This window comes from Platichthys flesus, chromosome 6 (genome assembly GCF_949316205.1).
Source record: "Platichthys flesus chromosome 6, fPlaFle2.1, whole genome shotgun sequence".
NCBI classification, from domain to species: domain Eukaryota; kingdom Metazoa; phylum Chordata; class Actinopteri; order Pleuronectiformes; family Pleuronectidae; genus Platichthys; species Platichthys flesus.
In genome coordinates, this window is record NC_084950.1 from 12057865 (window position 1) to 12076799 (window position 18935).

General features: G+C 43.4%; 1 protein-coding gene across 4 annotated transcripts in view; it reads left to right on the forward strand.

Annotated features, from left to right (window-relative positions):
• The window catches only part of mctp2a (multiple C2 domains, transmembrane 2a), a 33873-nt gene extending 15376 nt beyond the window's left edge, over positions 1-18497 (forward strand). For 3 of the 4 annotated variants that reach the window (XM_062390645.1, XM_062390646.1, XM_062390647.1), the window contains exons 18-23: positions 6174-6293; positions 7412-7453; positions 13032-13141; positions 13234-13343; positions 15369-15466; positions 17640-18497. In XM_062390645.1, coding sequence (XP_062246629.1) covers positions 6174-6293; positions 7412-7453; positions 13032-13141; positions 13234-13343; positions 15369-15466; positions 17640-17699 — 540 coding nt within the window. In that variant the 3' untranslated portion in view covers positions 17700-18497. The remainder of the gene's footprint in view (positions 1-6173; positions 6294-7411; positions 7454-13031; positions 13142-13233; positions 13344-15368; positions 15467-17639) is intronic. The other variant, XM_062390648.1, reaches the window with a different exon arrangement.
• The last annotated feature ends 438 nt before the right edge of the window (positions 18498-18935 follow it).

Consider the following 18935-nt stretch of genomic DNA (forward strand, 5'->3'; position numbering starts at 1 on the left):
GTGAAATGCTGATTGCCTCACATCACACACTGTAAAGATGGCATTTGATGAATGTTTGATGCGGTGCAGCTGTAAACACACTTGGCAGCTGCACCGCGTGCTTTTTCGGGGGGCTGATAGAATCGCCGTCTCCCTAGATGAGGCCAGGACAGGGTCAGATCTGGCTCCAGAGGTCTCAGGAGACCACCTGTGTAGAGCCACAGCAGTTGGGGCCATTAACCGGCGCAGCAGCCCTGCCGAGATCAAGGCTATAATCAGAGTTGTCATAATTGTTCTTGTTAACACTGTCCCTGAAAAGGAGACGCTTTGTGAGTCTTGGAGCCGCCGTTTGTGGTTTGCTGCATTGCAGTGTGGCCGAGCTTTTGTGGGAACAGCGCGAGGACTGTGCACGCCTGTGAATTGTCTCCTTGTTTCTGCTTTGCATCTGTTTTCTGTCCGTTTGAAAAAGTTGGCGGCCTTAAAGGAGTGGGTTTCGTCGGTCTCGTGGGGGTTACACTCTCCATCGCCGTGGTGGTGGGAGTTCTCACAGACCTTGCAGTGGGAATGTGTCTAGCAAGGGAGAAAACAAAAATGATGGCAGTGATGGCGATCCGTGTATTCATGGTTTCCAGTCTGAGAACTATTAATTATTAAATGATGGGCTGTGACTGCTTACAAACTGCTCAGCGGTGCCTCCTGATTTAACACAGTGTTATTATTAAGCTGACCTGGATTGGCTACGTGTCAGTTGTCAGCTCTTGAGGCTGGCTGGATGCAGCCTGAATGTGTAACCTTGAAACATGTCCCCCTATTAGTGGGATTAATAAGCTTTCCCTGCTAATATTCACTTCATTAGGGCTGTGAAATTGTTCCCGTGTTTTTATAAGATTTAAGACACGGATTTCAGTCTTGAGAACACATTTGATTCAATTTAAAGTAACCAAATTCATCATTATTATTAAACAGCATAAAGTAACTTTTAAGTTTGAACAAGTCAAGGGTCTTCAGATTAATATTAGTTTACTGCACTAAATAAGTGTGTTGATCTGTTGTAGTGTTGTTATATTATGAGCGTCTCCAGCCTTGATGAAGTATGCTCTGCATTTAACCCCATTGTGTGTGCTGTATCATAATGACTACATTTAACATACTCACCACCTTCCTAGTCACAGAGGACAGCTCTCCCCAGGCAGCTGAGGTGGCAACCTGTCCACCCCGTGTGTGGCAGTTCCGGGGCCAGACTTGGCCCCTGCCACGTTAACGTGCGTTTGAGCCGAGCTGACAGGGAGAGAGAGTCCGTACCACTCCCTCCCGCCTCCTCAGGGGAAAAGGCTCGCATGGCAGATCTGTCACCCAGGAGGTCGCTCAGTGTTAACGCTCCCGACACGGATTAAACACTAGTGGCCAGTGCCGGAGTGCGGGGTCAGTGTAGCCACCACTGACAGGCACCACGGGGCACCCGCTGACTGCCCCGCTCCAGCCTCGTACTGGTGCTGCTCTGGCCCTGGCATGTGTCAGACAGACGGGGAGACAACGGCCAGCACTGGCCCTGTGAGCAAATGCTAATGCCTGTGCTCGCACGGCTGCTCTTCTTCGATGCTTTGATAAAGAGCTGCTATCACTATTGCACTGTACTGTGCAGGCGTCCTTACAATCTCTGGCTGTTGCTAATCAGTTGGAGCTGGTAACTTTTTGATATGTTTATATATTTTTTTTTTTTTATATGAATTAGTAAAAAATGACCGACACTGAATCAGCTGAAATTACACATTTCAACATCACAGGGTTTTTATATTAGAATTTGGGTATATGTCTTACCCAAATGATATAATTGTTCATGGTTAGATTTAGCTATGATTTTATTATTAAAACAGTTTTTTTTAATCCTTGTGTAGTAGATTATTAATACTAATTGTATACTCAGTGGAAAACTAACCACTTAACTTGAATAGGAAGTGCAGCAAATATCAATGTTGGTAAATTCATGTTTGATAGGAAAATTGAATTTTAAATTGTATCACCCTGGTACTCTTCCAACAGATTTCGACCTGCTGAAGAGGGACATGAAATTCCCCATTTTATTGCTCTCACCCAAATGTAGTTCCACCCTTTCGCTCTCTCGCTCTCTCTCTCTCTCTCTACCCAGTCGATAAGACTTGAGCTGAGCGTATGTGAAATATTTATTCAGCGTTAGCTCAGAGCACTACGGCTGCCCACACACTCTACCTGCCCTGAAGAGAAATCTTATCTGTTCTTCCTCTGCCTCCGACACCCCCTGAAAGCCTGTCCCTACGCTGGCCCAAGCTCAACACAAATTACAACGCTCATTGCTCTGCGTTTACAGCTACTTTAAAGCCTGCCGCTCCTGTCCTCTGCAGAAGCCCTCAGCCAGACTGTGGTTCAGCCTGGCTGTATAAAAAAAGACCTGCGTGAGCTGAGCTGCTATTTGTGCTTTTGATTCATTATTAATCTCTTTTTTTCTTTTTTGCATTTTAATTGAGCAAGTAATGCGGATACATTTTTGCTGCCATTTATTTCACCCAGCAAAATAAGACAATAATATCCTCAGAGTAAAGACTATTCAAGGTTATGTCAATTTTTTTTTTAAAGCAATAATTTGAATTTTTTCCCCTTCATATTTGTTTATCAAATACTTGCACATACTCGCACAATATGTCCTTTTCTCTGTCTCTCAGAATCAGCCGCACACATGCACGCACAAACCCTGCAGCCTGAAGTCAGTCTTGTTAACTCTTTCTGTGTATGTTCACGTAATCTGGCATCCGTCCACAGCCCCCATGACTGACCCTCATAATTCTGGCTGGCGCTCTTCTCGCTTTGTTTAGCTTTCCAAGTGGAGTGCAACTGAAGAGAAGAAGTGAGGATGCGGCCAAGATTAAATCTTGCATGTTTTCGGAGAGTGCTCAGCCTTAAAAATAAAGGTATTTTTTAAATGTACCATGAGAAGAATAATAGTGGAATACTCGATTGCTGTTTTTTTACGGCACAAAGCCATGTGCTGAGATGCCATACTAATTTGGCTCATCAACAGTATTATGTGTGTTTTAGTGATGTGAGGCTTGTATTTATAGTCTGTTGTGTGCAGCAGTGTATAAGGGCAGCGTTTGGCAGGCTCGCAGTCTGCTGCTACGTCTGCCAGTCAGTACTTTGGGTTGGTAGACTGGGCCACCCCACCCTCTGTTAATCAATTTACAGGATGGTAGAAACTCTTACAGAGGGTGTCTTTGTCCCTTTGTTCCTGCTGCGATCCCTTCTCCCTCTCCTGGGAGAGTGTGGGTGGTGGGAGCTGCCATGCTTGCTCAGCTTTAAGTTATTTTATTCACACTTTTAATCGCTGAGTGCTTTATTATTAGGTGCCGGATTCTGCTGGCCAGGGGATCTGCATGAGAAGGCGCAGAATGCATTTAGTGGAATCATATTAATGGCACTATAAAACAAATCTGTCAGGCTGTTCTTAACCCCACTGGCAGAATTGCCCTGCCCAGGGTTGCCCCCTTCTCCAAGCGCTTACAGGTGGCTAAGGAGAGTGCATCTCCATCATCTACTCCACCGTGTGCTAATAGTTTTATTAATTCATTCTATTTTTTTCCTCCCTAGACACCCTGCGCATAATCATACAGACATATTTCAGCTAAAGGGTGTTTGTCAAGGGGGGTTTCTTACACTGGAGACACTCCTCCCAGACATGCATACTATCACTTGCTCAATTACAAGTCGTTTGTTATCTAGCTCTGTGGTGTGTACACTGAAATGCTTCGGTATGTCATTAATTATTACCTCCCTTGCTTTTGTTTATGTCTTTACGTCCTTTTCGGTTAAATAAACGACTGCTTCACAGCTCGAGCAACATATTAGCATTGTCTTGTTAAAAAAAGTTCAAGGTTTTACCTGTCATGCCTGGAGTCAGGCCAGTAAGACTGAAATGGAGTCCACCTTTGAAGGCAATTAAAAATGTGGATTATTTTTTTAATACAAATTTACACTTGCGTTTCAAAGGTTGCACTCTGTCCAACATGTCCTTTAATCACATTTAACCGCTTTCTAATAAAACATAAACCACTTACTTTGGAATTAGCTCTGTCTCCATTTCACACAAACTCTGGAGAACGTGAGCAGACAAGAGGACGGTATAGCCTTGTCTCAGCTCATTACTGTGGGAAATCTGACGGCGGAGTCTCAGTCGATGCACCTGAGTGAAGGAATCCGAGAGATTTCCCCCAGATTTTTGTCCTCAATCGTTTTTATTAGTGTTAAGAAAGCATGTAAGTCCTCAACACATGGGCTGACATACCATGAGGGAAGAATTGAGAAGATACTTCTGACAGTTTGGGTTTATACCCTCATTTAAGCGCTCAGTTTAGACACAAGGCATTGTATTTCTGTAGGCTTTTATCTTGTCCACTGAGCCAGAACGCGGTGTGCAGAAATTTGCATTAGTGGGCGATTATGAATACCTGTGACAGATTCTCTCTGCCGGCTCCCTGGGCGGAAATGAATTGGCTCCCTCTGTTGACTCGCTCAGGAAGACAGAGACCAAGCAATTAGACTTTAGTGGTTAATGTAGCAGCTTTTGCAGGGAGGGCAAGGAGGTTCAACATTCCTGCTGGGCTCATGTCAGTTTCCAGGCACATTTCCCCCCTTTTCTTCCTCCTTTTTTCACGAGAATACTGGGAATATGACAAGCTACCTGTCCTCCAGCCAGCTGAATTCCTCTGGGGCGAGGGGAGCGTCGCTTTAGAATCGCCTCATGGGAACTGAGGTGACAACACATGACGTAGGTTATTCATAACAGAGAGAAGATGTACTGCAGCTACCTTTGCACATCATGCATATTCATTGTTTACCTTTTTTACATCCCCCCCACCAGCTCTAGTTTGCTGCTACATATGTAATTCAAACGTATACGAAAAATACAACAACACATTGTCCATTTCCTTATGTCCTGCTGTGTTTCTGCATTATGCTCCAGCTCACCCACCATCTCCCAGGTTGTACGCAGGGATAATACGTGTTACAGTGGTGAAGCCTGGGGCACTCGGGCCACAGTGTTGTCTGCATTACTCATGGTTCACGTTTCTCTAGTGGCCATTTGAACCTAGGCCTGGTGTGGCAGTAGGTATGACTGGCCCCCTGAGCAACGTGCACTGACTTTGCACGGTTACTATGACACGAGCAGTCTGCTGTTTACAGGCCCGCTATTGAGGCCTGAAGGCCCCAGAGCTTCACATCCTGTCTCGGGCTTAACGCGAACATATTGTTCATACTCTAACCGGCCTCTAGCTCTTTGAGCCTGGACTGCACAGTTCTTCCGTTGCGTGGGGTCATCACAGCAGTAATATTCAATGTTTTGAAACAAAGAAATGACAGAACACAACATTTAGCTGTTGCAATGGTTTTATTAATTATTTACAATTTACATAAAGGGTGAAGATGAAATTAAAGTGTAAAATTGTGTTGGTTTTTTGCCTCATTCCCACTATCAATAGATTTTAAGGCTCAACTTGCAGTTTGGGACATTTTTATCTCATCCCTGTCAACCTGCTGATTTGATCCTCCTCACACATTCCTGATCACTTCAGTCGGAGAAGGACTCATTAGGCTGTCACTAAATGGGTTTAAATGCAGCCGTCCAATTAGTTCTCTGCTGTGAAATGCAGTGGGTGTTGTGCAACGTGCTTAGCCCCACTCCTTTACAGAATTATGAGGGATTAGTCATTCAGTGTGATCCATCTTATTTCTACCAGGGGTCTTGGCTTTTCTCAGTATCATCGCCACGGAGGGGGTAAATGTTGCAAATGCTTCTCCAGTTGCCATATGTGCCTCGTCAAAGAGGCTCGCTGCCTCCAAATCTGAGCGGATTTGATGTGCCAGTTAAAAGACAGCACACCATGCCTATCCATGTCGTACTTTTCTTTTCAGTTGCAAGGCGCTCTGCCAGCACAGTGTTTCTCGTGCAGATAAATAGGATTTCAAGATATTATAAGTTGTCCCTGAATATCTGTCACTTTCAAATCGCTAACAGTACCAATGCTTGCTGTTCATGAGATTTACTACATGCTTATCGCCATTATACATTCAATTTTTATAAGAGCCTTGCTGAGATTCCAAAGCTGGGTGACATTGCTATAGTGTGATGTGCTTTGCGTTATAGCTGTCGTGTGCTGTCTCCTCAGATCTTCCTCGTGACGGTGTGGCACTGGGAGCTCTTCATGCTGCCCCTCTTCCTGCTCCTACTCATCGGCTGGAACTACTTTCAGCTCTCTTCGGGGAAGGCCAGCTCCAACCAGGACCTGGTGAGTGACGAGGTCCCCTGAACTCCTCAGTGTTCATCCACACAGATCTGTAGGCGCACGCCGCTATAGTGCAGATTCAATCTATGTAAACCCACCGATGCTCGCATCCAGATGGAGTTGAATCCTTTAGGTAGACACTGGAGGAATTGTGGTTTTACAGCAATTCCAATTAACAACTCTCACACTTGCATACATACTATATAATACAACAGTTGTTAAATAAAAAGCACCTCAGTCCGCTGTGGCAGCATTCCAGTTGTTTTATAGCTGGTAAGACTAGTTTCTACATTGTCTCCAGGGGCTCAATAAAACATCAAGCAGTAAGAAGCCACTGAAATTGAATCACTGTAAATGTACAGTACAGCCGGCGGTCTGTTGATATAGTCTCACCACATCTGAAGAGGCAAGACTACAGTTCTTTCCACACCGTAAGACTATCTCCTCGCTATCTACTGTTATGGAAATGATGTTTGCCCTACACATGTCTGTGAAGGTTAATGCTGTTCACACTTCTGACTGCCCCCCAATTTCACTGTGTTGTAAGCCTCCTCCCCAGCCCGCCAGGGGCCTGGCCTGTTCACGCACCCTCCCCAAAGCAACATCCTCGGCCCAGTGATTGTGTTTATGGCTGCTGGCAAAGATGCCGTCCCTAGGCAATGTTAAAGCCCGGGCTCACCCTCATATCCAGTGTGGAGACTCTGTCACCCCTCGGTGACCCTCAAGCTGGCAATGACACAGCTCTGTTCCCAGGCAATGTCACAGCGTGCAACACAGCGGGGTCAGGGATGACTTGATATAAAGTGATCTAGGCAACAGCATCCAAATTAAATGTGGTTCTTTTTTTTCTTCTCCTTTCCTCTATCTGTTTTTCTGTGTGCTTATGTTGTGGAGAAATGAGATTGCTTTGGTGTGACAGTGCTCTTGTGAAGAAGGCCCTCTTTCACCTCTCCTTTTGTGTGAGGTCACCCCTGTGATGCAGTCTCTATGGAAACAAGCCTCTCCCAATAGGGGTGAATGTACTCAAAGAAAATTTCATTACTAGGTGTTTGTTAAAAATGCTCCAGTGCCCACATGTCCCGTTCGTTTGAAATCACCCTCTACCCTTTATTTTCTCTCAGGTGAACATGAGCATAGGTGACGACGAAGAGGAAGAAGAGAAGGTATTTCATCTTGTCTCTTTCTAACATTTTAAGGGATAATATGTTTTACTGGAATGTTATTACGCCTCAGTTTTCACTATATATATAAAAATATATCTTTTAAGCTTCACCACAAACACAGGATCTTGTACCATTTTGGCTGTGACATTACACTTTGTACAGAACTCTCTTTCTTTATCCCCGAGTTTGATCCTTGATAATATTCCTTTCCAAATAACCAAGGTTAAATTAAACGATGTAACAACATCTGCATACTGCTGGGTAGTGTAGAGTCATTGTTCAGCAAATACCGGTGGTTCTAATACAAATATGCTGCTTTGAGAACAGGAAATATTTCATCCAAAAAAAGGCCATTCAGGTACTAGTCAATATTTTAGCACATTGACAGTCACTTCTCAGAAGCCCTTTTCTAACTAAGAATAGAAATATTTTCATGCATCCCAAATGAGGGCAGCATCTTTTGAAACAGTTGCAGCATGAAGCTCTTTCTTCTGATCCTCTGGGTATTCAGCGTCACTCTGCAAATGCACCACATCGAGACTGCAGCCCTTTGAAAAGCTATATTACTTCAATTTAAACATCAGTTACATTTTGCACAGCTGTTGGGGACGAGATTGGTAGATATTGGAATTAGCATCAGACACGTTTACATAGAAACTAATATTCTGGTATTAACCAGATTAAGATGTAAACAGCATTTTCTGATCACCTTAACCCAAATAAGACCATAATCAAATTAAGACACGTTGAGTATTCAGACCATAGTCGAATTATGTTGACATGTATTTGTCTTAATGGCAATAAAACGTCCTGTTGGAGTTTTCACAGCATTTTGTGAAATCGACATATGCTGTTACTAACTGCTTGATGACATATACCCTGTGTTTAATTGTAAACGAGGAGGATGTAATGTTTACGCAAGTCATAATCAGACTCTGTAACAATCACAGAAATGTGAAAGGTAAATTCGATAGAAAATGTCTTCAGAATAATCAATGGGAGGTGTTCCTCACTTCTGTCCGTTTGTTAATTGGCTCATTTGTTGATTTTTAAGCTTTATAATGCAAAAACTTTATTATCACAAAACTTTGTGGAAGGATCTGGTATGGGTCGGGGAGGAACCCATTATATTTTGGTGCGGATCAGGTGGCAGGTGCTGGAACTTTGTTCACTTTCTTTAATATTATGAAATTTCGTTTTCAAAAATTGTCACAGATTTTGGAATAATTCAATAATCTTTATAAGATTTGGTCTTTTTATAATAGACCAAATAAACAAACTACAATGATACAGATGGAAACTAATACTCTGCTCCAGAGGTTATGGGTCATTTTCACTTGTTCATTTAAGAGAAATCGTAATAATATTTATTTATGCGTCTTGGCATCTCTTGAAAAACAAAACAGGACATTTTTAAGTAGCTTGAAAATTATATTTCCCCACAGCAAATAATATTCAATTACACTGATCCCACTGTCCTCTGTAAAAAACGGAAGCGTTAACAGGGATGTGCATTATTGCTTTATGGCAATGAAGTGCGGAACTAACGCTGAGCCTCCGAGCGATGACCCTTGTGCTGCGTGTCTAGGCCCAGGATTCATATCCATAATGCGCTCAATATATTCTGTTGTGCTGACCTGGGGCGCTGAAAAAAGCCAGCTTCCTTTAAAAACAAAGGCACATCCGCCAACTCCTGTCTGAAAGGATGAGCTAATCCACAGATGAAACTCGCATGATACGTCTGCACATAGAGTGGGAAGCCACACACTGGGTATCACCGCGAGGAACCGGCAAACTGGTGCTCAGACACGCAACCCAGACACAGAAAATTCAGCGTTTTTTATGAATATTAAATCACATTACAAATTTTAGATTTCATTTGCCATGAAACTTCAGTATTTACTTTTTAGAATGTTAAGAAAGGGCAGTGTCTTTAGAGGAGGTTGAAGATCCTCTCAATGTGCCATGTGCATTCCCGAACTCAGCTTTCCCCTCCCTAAGCTTTTCGAAAGCTTTTAACATGAGGCGTCTAAACCCTTTCACACTCGGAGGAAAGGAAATATCTCCTTTCATTTACTAATTAAGCACTCACCCATGTTTGTTTTAAGCTGTCAACTTTAATTTAAAGTGGCTTATTTGAAAGTCTTGTTATGGTCTTGCTGTCACTTGAATGTGATATCATGCAGCTAGATCAAGCAGTGTATCTTTACACCTCCAATCAAAGTCTGCTTTAAAAAAATATTTGGGGTTAAAGAGTGATCAGTGTTAAATTTGATAACTTCAAAGCCTTTTGCTTTTTTCCCTAGTCTCTGCTCGAACATGTGAATAAAGGCTTTTCCCTCTGAGAAGGTTATGATTACCACTCAAATATGTTTTTATCCCCCTTTTGTCCCCTTGAGGAAGGAAATATGTAAACCTCAGACAGAGTAGCGCGAATATGAAGGCATGACGTTAAAGAGAGACGAAAGGCTAGGCACTGTTACATCAGGATAATACAGAACAGATTCTCTGCCTGTGAACAAATCTGTCCTCGGGGAAAGAGGCAGCTTACAAATTATGTGTGGGCAAAGTGACTTCCCTTTGGCCTTAGGTATCAATTGTGCAGATAGACAATATTTAATCATAACATAAAGAAGCAGAGAGGCAAAAACAAGTCCATAGATCTCCAATAGAAACGAACAGGGGAGATGAAACAGCCCGTTCATTGCCCCCTGGCTGGAAGTGCTGGTCTTGGGTTGACTTGCTCTCAGAGCCCAGCCCAGGGGGGTTGGAATGGGGGGCTGGGAGAGGAGGCAGTTGCGGGGGTGCTAGACTGGGCTGGGGGGGGGGGGGGGGTTAGTCCATCTCTCACCCGATAGTCCACAGTCACTGCTGGGTCTCCTTGAGTGCACCAGATAGGCGGACTGCCCAGGTCATGATCCGTGATGTGCATTACGAGAGCCCATCGCACACGGACCCGCAGACACATTAAAGCCTAAAGAGGGCTGGGTTGTTTTCCTCTGTTTTATCCCAGCAAATTGTTTGTCAGCTCATTTTACCTCCATATGTGATAATTTGCCAGGAACACAGGTGTTTTTCATCCAAACACACTTCTTATCCTTGTCAGAAAAGTCCCCAGGAAAATATTCAGTCTGAGAATTCAAATTTGGCAGCGATTATTCTAATTAAAATTATGCTAAATGAGCTTTTTACAGTCTTTGATGACACCCTGCATGTCTGCGAGAGTATGTTTACCTTTGTGCAGGAGATCAAATTGGTTCTCGATTACTCCACCCTTAAAAGGAAGCTTTTACAATTTTATTTGAATTGAGAATATGATTTCACACAGGTTTTCTAATCAGTAAACATTTAGGATTCATTTAGTCCGTCCCTCGTTTAATCGTCCTTTTCCCATTTCAGCAGGACATCTTTTATTTATTTAAATTTTCATGTTTTCTCTGCACTCATGTATGTGTCGGGTAAATGAACAAAGATAAAGAATATTGATTCATATGATTCATTTAGGAAGGACTTCAGTTGCTACAAGATGGGAGGATTCTGCAAAGCTTACAGCAGATGAAAACTGATAATCACAAGACCTCCGTCTCTAGATGCATGATTCAGAATATCCATTTGTCTGTTTTAACATTTAGAAATGAAAGCCAATAGAGTTTCTGTGTAATCCTGCCAGGACAGGCTACATTTCCCCTGCATGTTTACCCACTGCAGAAACCTGCAATTTCAGATACTATATGTAACATTCTTAAAATAAATGTCCAAAAGCGATAAAATACAAAAAATACTTACTTTATCCAAAATGTTTTCAACAATGTTAAAACCCAGAGAAACCAACAAATAAATGTAAGGCCGGGTGATGTTTAATTATGGTCACCTCTTAATCACAACATATCCTCTACCTGTGACATCTCTGCTGTGTTCTTCCTCTATTCATATTGGTGACTCTGGATTATTCATTGCCATTTGCTGCACAACGGGAATAAAACTTTATAATGTCAGGTAGATTTTCATCGGCAATGATGGTAAAGACTACAACTCCCACATGATGTCATCAAACTAGGTTTTTTTAAGTATTGTTTTCATTGATAGACTCCTAGTGGCCAAATTTCAATATTGTATGTTTAAATAGTGCGTCTTATCGCATATTGAAATAGAAAATGTGAAAGTGATGCAAGCTGAGGAGGAGGAGGAGGAGGAGGACCAGGAGCTCACAGACCTGGCTCATAGATTGGAATGTCTCATACACAGTTCCCTGCTTTCAAAATAAACTCAGGATAAAGAGCTCAATTAACACCTGATGTTGGTGTTAAGCACCTGCACAAAGGTTTGCTCATCCCCCCCAGCGCAGCGAGGCCGAGCAGGATGATGCACGCACACAGACAGTCCTCTTTCCCCACGATGAGACTATGACGTTAAACTCAGCATATTTGTGATAGTTCTTCCTTTTTTGGACAATACTGAGCCTCCAGTGTCTGTCCGCATCTGAGCCCAGTGGGGGAGGCTCCGCTAGTGTGGGAATTGCTCTCTTCCTGCGCCTTTCGTGGGCCTGGCGGTGGGGAGTCTCTCTGTGCTGGCAGACATGGTGTTCCCAGGGGCTGTCTCATGAAGCTCTGATAAAGGCGTCCTGTCTGGAACCTGTCAATGCACACAGGCTGCGACTTTGGCTGACTCGTAACATAAACATATAGACAACCTCATGCCTCCCGGTAGGGTCCATCAACGTGCCCTCCTCCCCCTGCGACACTCTCCCTCCCCGTCTGCCCCTCCCACCCTCCTTTGTCATCATTCCTGTCATTATTTCCTCCTTTTGATGTGAGCTTTCTCAGCCCCCTTTAGCTTGTGTTACTCGTGTTATCATTAGTCACTCCTCTGACTCTGGAAGCCTTCACACTCGTTACTTCTAGCCTTGATGTGATCATGTCTTCTTTTTTTTTCATTTTGACACAACCCCCCCTCACATGTTGACTTATTGCTTGACTCAGTCATTACCATCGTGGTGCTTTAAAAGCCGATAATACTTTATGTGCAGTGGTGGCTGTAACAAGAATCATATGAATGAGTGAGTGAGCGACACATCCCACTGGTGTTCTGAGCAGGAGTTTTTTTTTTTTGTCAGGGAAAGTGTTCGGGAGCCAGACCTGGCAGATTTGTAAAAACATGTTGAAGCTTGTCCCTGTGCAGGCTGCTGGAATGGAATCCGTCCTCTTAAGTCGTGAGGCCCCTTGCACTTCTCGTCTAGGTTGTCTCGTCTATCTGATTGCGGATTGGCCATTTTGTGTACTTTTCATCTACCGGAGAGACTTGATTGTGCCGCACTTGTGCAACAGCCCTTTTGTGTGTGTCAGACAAAAGCTGAAATCTCTCAGCCATCCACATAACATCGTCTGAGCACTGAGTCCCTCTCATCTTCAAAAGCAAAGTCTGAAGATGTACACTGTTTGCTCATTACGGGCCTTTCAATAGATAAATCGCACATAATGGCATTGCAAAAGATAAACTGGTCTACCCTGCCCAACAATTGACATACAGTCGTCCCTCATCAGTGTCTGTGCATTTTGTGTTTCCTTTTTTTTCTCTCTAGGAATCTGGAAAAAAGGGTTTGATGGATAAGATCCATATGGTGCAGGAAGTCGTCCTGGTCGTCCAGAATGTTTTGGACGAAATCGCAAACATCGGAGAGCGATTCAAGAAGTAAATCCACCACTTCATTTTTTTTTTTAATTTAAAAAAACGTTGACTTCCTTATCCGTTGACATTAGACTGACGTGATTATTCCTTTACAGCATATTCAACTGGTCCGTCCCCTTCATGTCCTGCCTGACCTGCTTGGTGCTGTCTGTGTCAACGGCGCTGTTGTATTTCGTCCCACTGCGATACATTGTGCTGATATGGGGTAAGTTGTGCATCCAAAAACACAAAATTGTAAATTGTGTGGGCGGTTGTTGCTCAGGAGGGAGAGAGGCGAAGGTTGGTAGTTCGATCCCCGGGTTCCTCCAGTCTGCCTTCCAATGTGCCCCATGGCAAGATATTTAAACCCAAAACAGACCTCAGTCTTGCTAGATTCTTCATTACTCTGAGCAAAATGTCCTAAAAACCACTATAAAATCCAACGGCCATACCACACAACTCTTATTCAGTCGTCCTAACTGAAAATCCATGAATTTAATGAAGTGCAGTAATTTAAGAACTCTGCCATTCCAACACCTCTGCAGATGCACCGAGATCAGACAGCTGCAGAGGTTTGCTTTGCTCAGTGTGGGCTGATGTGGCAGAGCCCAGCAGAGGCGAGGCCTTAGGTTTGTGTGGAAACAAAGCGGAGGTAGAGCAGCAAGCTGTATATAATACATGATGTCCTTGGGCAGTCTGTAGGCTCCTGGTCTAGCCTCTCATTATCTGCTGTAGTCATCCAGAATAGACAGTCATCTCAGTGGTCAGGGAGATAACGCTGCCCTTAACAGGCTCTCCTCCTCCAGCTGTAAGCCCACAACCACTGTACTTCCACGCTGCCTTCAACACAATCAATACCGAAAAAAACACTGTATCAAACAAAAAAAAACACACAGTCTGAGACACTCCTCTGCCTTCCCAGTTAACCCCCATCTCTGTGGTTGCAAGGCAGGCCTTTCAAGTTGCTTGCACATATTTAAGTCCTTAGGTTCTTTGTCTGCATGTTGAGGTACAGGCAGTACCAGGCTGTGAATATAATGGTCCCATTACAAGACCCAGGAGATATTTCTTCCTCAGCGCTGCGCAGCCATGTGCAAAGTAAATATAGATGTGCTAGAAATGATCGGGTTGAAGCTGAGAAAAGTTGTAATGAAAGTTTGCCTGTTGTTCATTTTGCTCTACCTACTAATCCCATAAACGTCTGTCTGTATGTGGAAGGTCTATCTCCCAAAGCGATCATCTTATCGGCTTTACACTTGGCACTTGTATCGTAAATTGTCCGGGGAAGTGCAGTGTTGAATTTGGTGCGATTTGAAAACATGATAATGTTAAATGTTAATGAAATGGGAACAAACGAGCCACTAGCACTCTGTAGCAGTCAATGGGGGCGGGGCATCGAGCAGCTGGGTCAAAATCGAGGCGGGATCATTTTAATCAGCTGATTACTTTTATTTCACCACATCAGCCTGACACAGACATTCACCGGTGTGGTGGGTCCTGTTCTTCGTCGTGGAAACAACATTCACAGAGTCACTTCCTGCTCGGCAGATTTGCTTCAAAGTTAAAGCCCAAGGTCAACGTGCTGCTGCAATGCTTTATACTGAGCTGAATTATAGCTTTTATTTTGAGAGGTTGTGAATTGGGTCTGAGGATTAGGTCAATTGCTTTACAGACTTCTGAAATTTTTGACATGCAATGTATGAACAAATAACAGTTCAGTAAATCATTTGAACTTGAACAGTAATAAAGTAAATTCAGTTTAATTCATGAAAAAAATTTATAAAATCTTCACTGCAGATAAACCAGGTAGGATGAACACATGATTAACTTCCCTCTGCACCACAGACTGTTTATAAAAAGCTCTGCACACAGTGACAGTATATTGTAGAACTTTTTGAGGTGGACTCAAAAATGACAAGGAATAATTCTGAAGTAGCTCCGGAGCTTCAACACAGAGACAATAGAACATTCAAAACACGCAGGTTTACAACGGGTGGTAATAAATTGAGGCAATGCTGTTTCCTAACCTGTCTTCATTGGTCTGGCTTGAATTTAGTTTGCCTGGAACATATAATTTGAAATGACATCAATGATGTATTAGCTGTATTTTCTATTCTGTGCATGCAGTGTATACGGTTACACAACACTTTCAGTATAATATTAATGCGGTTGTTTTGTACAGTGTAAATCTGTAACAAATTTGCCGGTTGGTATGACACCTTCATTTATTAATGTGTTCTTGTTTTCACAGGCGTTAACAAATTTACCAAGAAGCTGCGCAACCCATATTCTATTGACAATAATGAAATACTGGATTTCCTCAAGAGGGTGCCTTCTGATGTTCAAAAGGTAAGGGTCCAGTTTTACATACAGATGGGGAAGGGAATTCCCTGAAGATGTCGGCATTATTTGCTGTACCAGAATTCCCAAGTGTTGCAGAAATATATCCTCTGGCTTTGTTTGATTATTAATGGACTCTCGCCTTTAAAGCAGCCCTGGCCCAATTATTCCTCGGTGCAGCTCCATGTAGTCGCCGTGGCTAGGAGATGCTTAGATCTGCACTCAGCCATATTGCCGCAGCCTCGTCCGTTATTAGCAATTTTGTCTGTGTGATTGAAGCGCGGTGACATTAAAGTTAGTGATTGGCCGAGGCACCGGCAGGGGGCTCCTGACGTGTGTGGCTGTTGTGTCAGCGCATAAAAACTCTGATGTGGCCTCAGTCACTTCAGGGTGGCTGAGTCAATTAATGTAGTCATGAGCCCCGGTCGTCTTCCTGGGTGCCATATGTGATTACATATTAGCCATGGCTGATATGTCATTTGCATTTACATCACAGAGCTGAGGAGAGCTGTCAGGGTTTTTTGTAAGTGGCGCCGGGCGCTCGCCGTTCTCCAGGCCGAGAATTCTGCCTGGCCGGGAAATGAAGTGCCACACAGCGCCTTCATCTCGGAGGTGACTCGCCAGACAGGATTCAGGGAGAAATCCTTCCAGTCTGGATCTGGGAACACACTCTCACCCCAGCCTCTTTCTCTGCTGCACCCTTGATGTCCTCCTGCAGCAAGCCATCCCTGACTCCTCTGTGATGTTGGAGGGAGCCTGTGTTGTTTGAGATTTGGCTGACTGAGTTGGCAAAACAAGGTGGTAAATACATTTTGATTCGGAATCTTTTGTATGTCTCCTTCCCCGTTGGGAACCAGCGTTTGAGCTTTGAAAGCGACTCACTTTCAAATCCCATGGAAACAATACTTTTCAGCCGGGTTTAAAAGAGAGACTACATCTTGAGAATAGCGCCAATCATAAATAAACAAAACACCCTTAAGATTCATCATAAGTACGTTTCATTATGTGCTGTGAAAAATAACCTTAACATCATATACACAGGAGACCCAAAACAATAGACCTCATATTTTGTTTTTGTTGACTTAGAACATCAATGCTCGGATAGGTGTGGACACAAAAACACAAAGGCTGAAAATTGACTCCTGTCTTTCTTGCAAATGTGACTTGGCAATTAGTGCCTGTGCACATCTACAAAGTCTGCCTCAAACGGGGACTTCTGACAACACAGTGTCTGTCCTGAAATAAGAAGCATCTGTCAGTTCTGAGGACAGTTTCATGTTCTGATGCAGGAGGCAGTCACTTTGTTCCCACATTCCATCTCCCATTCTAATAATGGAGCCCGGCTAATTAGCATAGTTCTTACCTTTATTCAACAGATTCACCGCATTGTTTGAGCTCGGCAGGCACGCTTCAAAAGCAAGTTTTTCGAGTTCCAGCTCCTCTCCTTTTCAGTTCACCCTATGATCAGCCTTCTTTGGACGATGGTGGCAATTTTGGTGAAAAAAAAAAAAAAAAACCGGTCCACTGAATTTGTTTTATTGTCAGAGAGAACATGATTTTGCGACACAAATTTATTTAGTATATACATCTGAACGGCATGGATTTTCTGAGGGAAACACTGAGACATAAGTGAATCAACTTAGACTTAATTCTACATATGTAACTGGCAGGAAAAAAAAAACTAGGCTGTGAGTTCAAATGTCCCTTTTCACGTCTTGTTTTTGCCAGAAGAAGAAATTAGTCACACTCCGAGTCTGTAAAGCCACGAAGAAAGTTAGAGATCAGCCGATGTTGATAACTTCTCCGCTTCAACAACCCTGGCTTTATACTATTCTGAGGCTGGAACAAAGTTTTCTTTAGGGGACAGGAGCTATAGTGAGTGATTATGCAGTGTGTAGCTCGCTGACTGGCCTGGCAGGTCATCTCAACAGTTGATGTCTGTTTCTAATATTGTGATTGTGGTGCAGAATGAGGGGGGCGTACACTGGTACGGAACCCTTGACTCTTCAAATCCTTCCTCCCGGTGATTAATCCCCTCTGCTCCTGTGTTTAAAAAATGATTCATTACAGGCGAGCCCGCCTCGCTTTCCCCTGCACCAGCTCTCCTCAGGGGAGCCATTACCGTGCGCTCCACTGAGCTCGGATTACCTGCCTCTGACCAAACTCCTGTTTGTTTTTACAGGTGCAGTACAGCATGCTGAGAGCGCCCACCAGCCAGAGCCAGCATCGGAGGAAAAGGTAGGCTCGGCGGACATGCCGGATGAAAGCCTGCTCTCCTTTTGAATGTGGTACGCCGCGCTCTACCTGACAACAATGCTCCAGCACTAGCAGAGCCCATGACCCCGTGCATCCCACCATACCACCCTAACTCTGCCCCCCTGCTGCTGAGGGGCAGACAGCCGCACTCTGGCTTGTGTGTTTGCCACTCCCCTGACAGGGGCTGTGAACTGCAGCGGCTAGGAGGGGAGCACATGGTGCTGTCAATCACAAGCCTGGAGGTAAAGAAAAGAGCGCTGCCAGGCGCAGCCTTCATCTTTGGATACGATTTAGAAAAGGAATGAAAAGCGTTGGTTTTAGTTTACATTCAACTTCCCCTGTTTTTACTTTTTTGGACTTTGGTGAAACAGAAATTTGCCTTAAGGTTATGGAAAAGAAACCATGGTAATTTTTTTATATCCACATGTTAATATAGTTAAAGGCTCAAAATCATAGACGACATATCATTGATATTTGAATTACAGGGGAATCATTGTTTTGTTGCACATATTAGGACAGTACTGAATTCTATTAAACTTGTATTGGTAAGGTTTTATTGTATATAACAATATGCTGTAAGATTTCTTTATTGGATTTCAGCATCTATAGAAATGTATTTATATGTGTGCGGCAACTGTATGTGTGTTATCTCTGGTTTGCCTTTTTTTATAAAAGTTTGTAAGTGTTATTTTTCCGTCATGTTCAGCTGATTAATTTGACAGTTTATTTTTTACTCAACATCATGTCTGCAGCATCAAACATTTGTAAGAATCCTAAATAAAGAATCGTGATCAGTGTGAGCTTGTGTTTTGTTGCCCGTGTTTCTACAATGACTGCACTCTAGTGAGGATGGATTACACCGCGTCTTTACTTGAATACACAGTAAACACATCTGATTACACAACACAGCCATTGGAACAGAGCTCACACACCGGCCACCGCTGCGCCTTGGTTACCGAGCTCACATCAAAGCTGTGTGGCTCCACTGTGCTTCCTAATGCACTGCTTTGTTGCCTCCTCACAATAACAGGGTCCAGATGAGAGAGAGAGAGAGAGAGAGAGAGAGAACTCACTCCATCCTCAGCACTTTATGATAAAATCACCCGGCCTCTCGTGGATACACACACACACAGGCTCTGTTTTTTACACACTAGTTTATGAAAGAGGATTTCTATCTGTCAATTATTGACACATTTAGATTTTTGCAAACTGGATAAGAAAT